Genomic DNA, 8,065 nt, shown 5'->3' with positions numbered 1-8,065 from the left:
TATATTTTTAGTCTGCTTTCCGTGTTATATTCTCTACGTCATTTGTGCTGGCCTCGGACCCACTTCTTTTTCTTCGTGCATCACCGTTGCAAGCATTATCTCAACCTCATCATCGCTTTCGTCGTCGTCATCGTCATTGTCACAAAATACCTCATCAATGACTTTTTTCATCTGATATGCCAAAGCCACTACAGAAGATGCAATAATTCCCATATCCATGTTTGTACCACTAAAAAAATATAGTACGTGCCAGAATAGAACATTAACCAAAAAGAAACTTGAATATTTTATTGTGAAAATGTACATGCGTCAATAGCACTGAGTAATAAGAAAAAAAATCGGGTACAGTAATTTCTCCAGTCTTCCATCACAAACATAAATTTCCGTACTTCAGTTTTTCTTGAGCCTCGTATTACATGGAAATTTTTGTTTTTTTATGTAAAAGTGTGTAGTATCTTGAAAAGCGTCAAAGTGTACTGCCACGTAAGTTGAAATACAGTATCACTTAATTGTTTGTATAATTACTACTTCATCATAGAACACGCGAAAGTCCTTGTCATTACTGTACCCGATTTTTTTTCTTATTACTCAGTGCTATTGACGCATGTACATACATTTTCACAATAAAATATTCAAGTTTCTTTTTGGTTAATGTTCTATTCTGGCATGCACTATATTTTTTTAGTGGCACAAACATGGATATAGGAGTTATTGCATCTTCTGTAGTGGCTTTGGCATATCAGATGAGAAAAGTTATTGACGAGGTATTTTGTGACAATGACGATGACGACGACGAAAGCGATGATGAGATTGAGATAATGCTTGCAACGGTGATGCACGAAGAAAAAGAAGTGGGTCCGAAGCCAGCACGATGCCAAAATTTTGTTGAACTCGTCGTGCCAAGATTTACTTTTAAACAGTTCCAAGAGAACTTTCGTATGTCTGCGCCAGCATTTGAAAGATTGTTAACTGTCATTGCTCCTCTTTTGGAAAATCGCACAGGAACTGGCAGACCGACAACAAAAATCGAAAAACAGCTATTAGCTGTTGTGTGGTTGCTCGCAACGCCCGATTGTTTTAGGTAAGCAGAAAAGTTGAATTACATAATTTTTTAGCCTTGTCTCCTATATTGTCATTTTTTCTCCGATCCTGTCGTATATATTGTTAATATTATACCTCACGTTTAACTTCATAATTCTCGATCTCATAACAGGCTGAAAGTTATAATGCACATATTTCTTTTGCAGATCTATCGGAATGAAGTTTGATATGTCAAAATCAACCCTTCATTCCTGCTTTCGAAGAGTAATAGTTGCTCTTGTTTCTATATCTCATAGACTCATTACTTGGCCTACAGGCGAAAAGTTAGAAAAGACTGTTCAGAAGTTTAGCGATATTGCTGGTATGGCGGGAGTGATTGGTGCAATAGACGGTTGTTACGTTCCCATTGATGCACCTCAAGTAAGTTTAACTTGTATTTTTACAACAAAAACTTACACTTTCAAAGAAATTTACAATAGAAAAAGTAACAATTAAGAAATGAATGTAATGTATTCTAATTTGCTACTTACAGAGTATTATAAGTTAAAAAAATACCATGTAAAATTTTTAATATTTGTTAGGTTGATGCACAATATTATCGAACCAGAAAATGTGAGTACGCAATAACCCTTCAAGCGGTATGTGATCCTGAGTTGCGATTCACCGACGTATTTGCTGGCTATCCTGGGTCTGTGGGAGATCTCCGAGTATTTCGGAATTCTCCATTATACAGAGACACTGAGGCAAACGTCCAAAATTTTTTCCCCAATGGTGAATATATAATTGGAGATAAGGCCTATAATCCTCCTTTGCCTTGGTGTATTTCACCATATAAAAATATAGGACACCTAACTGCTGTAAGTTAGTCTTTTTTTACTTTGCACGTAGTAGTTTAAGAATTCTTCGCCTTACATGATAACACATATTAATTTTAGATACAAATCTCGTTTAATACCATTCTGAGTAAAACGAGACAAACAATTGAAAGAACTTTTGGATTACTGAAAGGACGCTTTCGACGCTTAAGACATCTCTCCATGGTCTGCTACGAAGAAATCCCAGACACCATACTGGCATGCTGTGTTCTACATAATATATGTCTACAGCAGGAGGATGATTTCCTCGAGCTGTATATTGAAGAAGGATTGCCTTTTGTTTATGGGAACGAAGGTGACGAAATAGGGCAGTATGAACCTGCAGGAGAAACAGGCGGCGCGAAACGTGATCGTCTGGCTGCTGCATTAGCAAACCATTGATGTATAAGTAAGTAATTTCCGACCCTCACCGATGTAATCGATTAAATGCTTTTCTTTTATTATTATTTGCAAGTAATCTAAATTCTTTGCTTACCCTGGTCATGATTATATATCTAAGCCAATATAATTGATGAAATGCTTTTCTTTATTTTTAATTTTAAGTAATCTTAAATTCTTAACTTACCCTGGTCATGATTACACATCTAAGCCAAAGCAGTATATCTTCTCGACATCAAAATTATATTTATTTATTTTTTATTATCAGTTTTATGAGTGAAAACAGAATCTCTAAAGGCGGCGAGCAATCATCCTCTAACAACATAGATGCCATTAATCAATTAAGTACTGCGCCTCCTGGAACTGGACCACCTCCTACATTAAGGCCTTCACACATAAAATCGCGTAAGAACGTAAAACGTAAGCGTAAGAAAATCGACCAATCCCAATCAAATATTGTGCTGTCCGTAACCACAGTAGGGGGAAATACTTGATTGGGATTGATCGATTTTCTTACGCCTACGTTTTACGTCCTTACGACATTTTATGTGTGAAGGCCTTTAAATGACACCCCAGATGTCAACAATCAAGCGTCCGAGACAAATCAGTTGAACGGTAATTTGAACGGTATTAATATTATTTAATTTTAAAAACGTTTTTCGAGCTTTGTGTGTATATCTTAGCAATCAAGTTCTTTAAATTTATCAAAGTATCATCAGTAAAAGATAAAAATTTAAAATGTCAGGTACAGCACCTACGACAATTACCAATATGCCACCGATAAATACACCGGCAGTGAATACGAACATAATGCAATCGCCGCCAAATATGATCCCTATGCAGCAGATCAACCCACGTACACCAGCCAAAAAGCCGAAACACGAGAAACCCAAAAGTAATTGCTACTCTGAAATGATGTATACAAAATTGGATTAATACAGGATTTATATATAAAATCTATATTATCATTCAGGCACAACACCCATCAAGGAAAAAGAGGAGAAGGAAGGGAAGAAGACCATCGACATCGGCAAGGAAGCTGCAATAGAGGCCGAAGTGAGAGCAGCGAGGGAGAGGAGCAATGAGAGTTAACAATCTTTCGAATGCTGGCGCAGACATACGAAAGTTCTCTTGGAACTGTTTAAAAGTAAATCTTAGCACGACGAGTTCAACAAAATTTTGGCATCGTGCTGGCTTCGGACTCACTTCTTTTTCTTCGTGCATCACCGTTGCAAGCATTATCTCAACCTTATCATCACTTTCGTCGTCGTCATCGTCATTGTCACAAAATACCTCGTCAATGACTTTTCTTATCTGATAAGCCAAAGCTACTACAGAAGTTGCTTCTTCAGTGCATCACAAGCAGGGACGAATCCTGTTTAGTGAGAGAACAAGCGTGTATCGCGTTTTGCAACATCCTCAAAAACTGCAACTCTATGACTTTTCAATGTGTAAGTGTGAGAGCACGATATATTATTAAATCGTAAACGTCGAGAAAGCATTAGTCTTAAAATGTGTTAAATTTCTGTATTTTAATTAATATTATATAGACGATACTCATATTTTCTTACGTTTCTAAATTGCTGAAATACAAATTGAAGCTATGTACATACTTTAGAAAATTATATTTTTATACAGGATGATTCTTTACAACCACAAGCTATCCTGATACATGCCGAGCAATGCAACATCTATCATGAAATCAGCGTTCTGTGTTCAAATATCTATACGTCGACTACTTTAGATGCGGAAGAGTCGGAATGTCAAGGAAACAACGGCAAATTTGTAATCTAGTTGCACTTCATTGGTACCGCGCACCGTATCGCATTTATACAACTGTCAGGATGAATTACAACTCTGTAATTATATTATTTAGTTATATACTATAACTTTTATTTTTAATTATATTTTTTTAAATTCTTTATTTCTCTTACAGTTTCCGGCAGAGTTTCGGAAATAACAGATGTGGACAATCCTTTGCAATCAATAGCGACGCCTTCGCTTATTACAGCTGCTTGTAATTTATTGAATAATTTAATATTTGTCGGACAACACCAGGTTGTACGACAAGTCTACGAATATTCTATCGATATATAAGTATTTATTCGGGTATGTATGTATGTAGAAAAATCTATAACGCTGGATTATCTTTTTTTCACCTATATTGTCTCATTTGATCTCTCGTTTTAAGGTGTTTGACTAAGATTTCGAAGGATATCAGGAGCAGGCAAAAAGAGTCTGAGTCATTATTCTGATACGCTGGAAATGTACATCAGCATCTGCACAGTTTTAACAAATTGCATCACGCATAGCAACAAGTACGCAGCCGTCGTACTCTTTTCCCCGGACTCGCTTTATATTCTATTTTGCTTCTTAAATATCGATTTATACCGTATGTATTTGAACATTTATTCGTCACAAATGTATAATTTGATTTTTAAACAACGTTCCATATATTAATCTCCTTAGAGTCTGCCGAACTGCACCTGATATATCTGCGTAACAGACTTTGGACGGAAATGTACAACTTCGTGGCTGTGCTTTCGTTAACGGAGGATCAACATTTTCCCATTCAAGAAGCCATTCAAAGCGCGTTATAATTGTGCGGGCCTGAAACGGTCCTGGCTTCCATTTGTCTTGCGATAAAGGACTCTACGACAGATCTGAGAATGAGCGCCATTAGTGCCTTAGCTTTTCTACTGTCCCACGAGATTCAAAAAGATTCCTTGGGAAGAAGCGGTACTTTTCTATTACAAACCGTGCTCAATACTAATGTGGCACATGTCTCGATCGAAAGCAAAGATAGTGGTTTGCGAGATATCATATCGAACGTCAACAAATTATCAATAAGAGACGCGAATGTGCATTCAAGGAAATCAAACGAGAGCGAGAAAGATTTGCGTACGAAAGACGATCAGCTACCAGATCAAGGACAAACTACCATAAGAGGCGAATTATGTGAACTGTTACTGCATCTTTTCATCGCTCATAGTTACACGAAATCCAAAAAGAGCAGCAAACAATCGGAGGATAAAGATTGGATTGTTTTCAGCGTCTACACTATTCGTATTCACACTGTGGTTTCGAATGTCTGTTTATTTTTATTCATATTATTTTTACAATGTCCGTTTTTGGCAAGGTGCACAGTAATGCGCTCGCGTTTAGTATTATTATTCGTATATAATATATTCGCGTACTCGGTCACGACAACGTCTTGAGGATGTGCCCCAGGTCGAGCCGATAGTTGCATGTAATAACGCGTAGGACACACGCACACGTCACGACAACGCCTCGATGTCGACTCAGGATCACGATGACGTCTCGAGCTTATGCTCGGATCGCGATGACGCCTTGGAGACGACTCGGGTCGCGACAACGTTTCGTATAATGTATAATATCTAAATTGTGCGATCGTGCTTCCGCTATGACCGTGCTCTTCGATTGACTAATGCCAATTAACTGACTCGTCGCGGTAGCCGCGCGCCACGATTCCCGCTATTTGTTACTAAAATGCAAAATTCGCTCGATTGGTGGATCCTAGATCCGCCCTCTGATTCGTTCGCATCCACCAATCAACTTATATGTCAAGTCACGACGACTTAATTTGGTGGAAACGAGACGGAGATAGCGGAAGTCACGGATCTCACATCACAGGCACCGAAGACGCTTGAAGTTACGCCGCCTTGTTATTGTTTATATATGTGTGTGTGTCTGCGTCGCTGCCATTATATATATATATATTTATCTTATGGGCTACGTCGTGCACGACTTTCGTTTACCGGCGACACAACAAAGATCTTATTGTAGGTGCCCTTACTAATCTACTATGCGTGTCGAAGAAGGCAAAGCGAGCGGCATACGGGGTAATCTTCCCGAGACCGCGTTGATGATCCTAAAAGAATTGTATGTCAAGCTGAATCTTCAACCGTTTGAGCTTTACAAAAAGCAAGCGGAGAAAAAGGCAGGGAAAGACTTTAATACATGGAATTTCGATCATAATTTCCTGTATGAATTTGTAAAAACCTATCTTATTTTTATTGCACAGACTCATCCTTTGTTGCACGATGTGAATTGTACCTTCATACCTCTGATGAACTTCATGTGCGGAGATGTACGTGTTAAAGAAACCCTGACGAAAGAGGGCTTAGCGGACGTGGTGCACAAGTTATGGGCCTGAATAGCGTTAAATAAAACAGTGTCAACGTCTGCTTTAAAATTGCTAGCGACATTTACAACGAAATGTAACGTTGGTAAGATTACGTTTAAAAACCTACACTTTATTTAATTATGATTAATAACTTTGAGAAAGGTATACGATTTCTCTGTTGAACATATATAATATGCAGTCTTTTTACGAAAATACACTGAAACCAAAGACAACAATATGCAGTCCGGTGCAGAGGCCAAGACATGCCCATTTTATGAAGAATTAGATGAAATTTTAAGCAAAAAGCCATGCGTCAAGCCCGTTGCACTGGCTTCCAACAGGCGTCCCGTTCTAGATAAAATGTGCACGGATGTAGACTGTAAAGAAGAACCTGAGAAAAAGAAGAAGAAAAGTAAATCCGACGTTCTCGATGAAATTAGAGAGTGGAGGGTGGAGTCGATGGAATATCGAAGAACCACTGATGCCGAGAAGCAGAGACAGCGCGAGGAGCAACTTGAAATTGCACGGAAGAGTATCGAGTCTATGGATGCTCGCATGGGTCAGTTAATTGATGTCTTGAAGAAAAATTAAAGGTATCCCAGATAGCACAACGCAACTAATTATACAATTTAAATAGTTCATTTGCGGTATTAGCTGAGATTATTCACTATAAATTTTTTCACTATAAATTCTTTTGAATATATAAGTTGTAGATTCTTTTTAAACGTCGTATAAATAATATAAATAATGGCTACTCTTTTACAGTTGTTCCTTCGGCTCTGGACGCATAGTATATAACAAGTTCAAGTTCGTGGTATCGAACGTGATTGATGATCTACCATTGTTCGATAAGAATGCGGTGGTTACTGTACCGAAGCTGTCGGTATATGATTCACTTGACGAGGAAGTAATATAGAGCTATCTGGAATTCTCGCTCGCCTCGATGAAGGAAGGCGCCTGCAGTGAGCAGTCCAGCCGTATGACGGCCATGGACAACGCCACCAAGAACGCCGGAGAGATGATCGACAAACTCACTCTCACGTTCAACCGCACTCAACGTATAACGTTGTAACTTTATAACGTTTGTATTATATATATATTAAGTACTGTTCGCGAAATTGCTGATTAATCCCGACGATGGGAGCGGGATGAGAAGGACGCGCGTGGAAGGTGTTAAAACTAATTATGCACTTTATTTTGTGTAACTCAGACCACAGTCTGAGCCGTCTTTAATGTATCGAAATTGTTACAATCTGACCTGAGAATCGATGAGCGGTGTATAAATGAGAAGTCTTTGTGTGTTCGTTGAAGGCGAGCGACAATTATATTAATTGCCCTCCTCGTGTGGTGAGTCGCCCGTGAGCCGGTGAGACACGTGGCGGTCGGCACTCGCGCACGTGTGAGCTTGAGTCGTCGTGTTGAGGCACCAGAGTTGATGAGCGGTCTAGTTCACAGTTTATGAAAGTCTAGGCAGCGTGAGCACTGCGATGTGCACGATTATTCGAAGTCACAATGTAAATGTACTGAGCACACGTTATGCGTCTAGTCACCGCGCGGCCATTTGTACAATTGAAGTCGATCGCGAGGAAGACGTTGGCGATGAGCGCGCCCGTGCGGGCGCAAG

General features: G+C 38.9%; 1 protein-coding gene across 9 annotated transcripts; it reads left to right on the top strand.

Annotated features, from left to right (window-relative positions):
- The first annotated feature begins 685 nt into the window (after positions 1 to 685).
- On the top strand, positions 686 to 7,745 carry LOC139824701 (uncharacterized). Of its 9 annotated transcripts, none has more exons than XM_071797245.1 (14): positions 686 to 851; positions 921 to 1,081; positions 1,248 to 1,461; positions 1,623 to 1,898; positions 1,977 to 2,304; positions 2,563 to 2,909; positions 3,040 to 3,189; positions 3,268 to 3,745; positions 3,933 to 4,153; positions 4,231 to 4,403; positions 4,486 to 4,686; positions 4,764 to 6,255; positions 6,340 to 7,034; positions 7,207 to 7,745. In XM_071797245.1, the coding sequence occupies exons 1-5, from the start codon at positions 696 to 698 to the stop codon at positions 2,295 to 2,297; spliced, it is 1,128 nt and encodes a 375-aa protein (XP_071653346.1). In that variant the 5' UTR covers positions 686 to 695; the 3' UTR covers positions 2,298 to 2,304; positions 2,563 to 2,909; positions 3,040 to 3,189; positions 3,268 to 3,745; positions 3,933 to 4,153; positions 4,231 to 4,403; positions 4,486 to 4,686; positions 4,764 to 6,255; positions 6,340 to 7,034; positions 7,207 to 7,745. The 9 variants fall into 9 exon arrangements, with proteins under 9 accessions (XP_071653346.1, XP_071653341.1, XP_071653345.1 ...); XM_071797240.1 differs by having other exon boundaries at positions 686 to 1,081; positions 2,563 to 2,699; positions 2,851 to 2,909; XM_071797244.1 differs by having other exon boundaries at positions 686 to 1,081; positions 2,563 to 2,699; positions 2,851 to 2,921.
- Positions 7,746 to 8,065: the final 320 nt, after the last annotated feature.

Source organism: Temnothorax longispinosus, unplaced genomic scaffold (assembly GCF_030848805.1).
Source record: "Temnothorax longispinosus isolate EJ_2023e unplaced genomic scaffold, Tlon_JGU_v1 HiC_scaffold_52, whole genome shotgun sequence".
Lineage (NCBI taxonomy): Eukaryota > Metazoa > Arthropoda > Insecta > Hymenoptera > Formicidae > Temnothorax > Temnothorax longispinosus.
The sequence above is the reverse complement of the archived record's forward strand: the minus strand, read 5'-3'. Positions and strand labels throughout refer to the sequence as shown.

Bases quoted from the DNA above. Each gene is read 5' to 3' on its own strand.
- LOC139824701 (XM_071797240.1), top strand. From the start codon at position 696: ATGGATATAGGAGTTATTGCATCTTCTGTAGTGGCTTTGGCATATCAG. The intron at 1,082-1,247 runs GTAAGCAGAAAA...TTTCTTTTGCAG, and splicing joins GCAACGCCCGATTGTTTTAG to ATCTATCGGAATGAAGTTTG. The intron at 1,462-1,622 runs GTAAGTTTAACT...AATATTTGTTAG, and splicing joins TTCCCATTGATGCACCTCAA to GTTGATGCACAATATTATCG.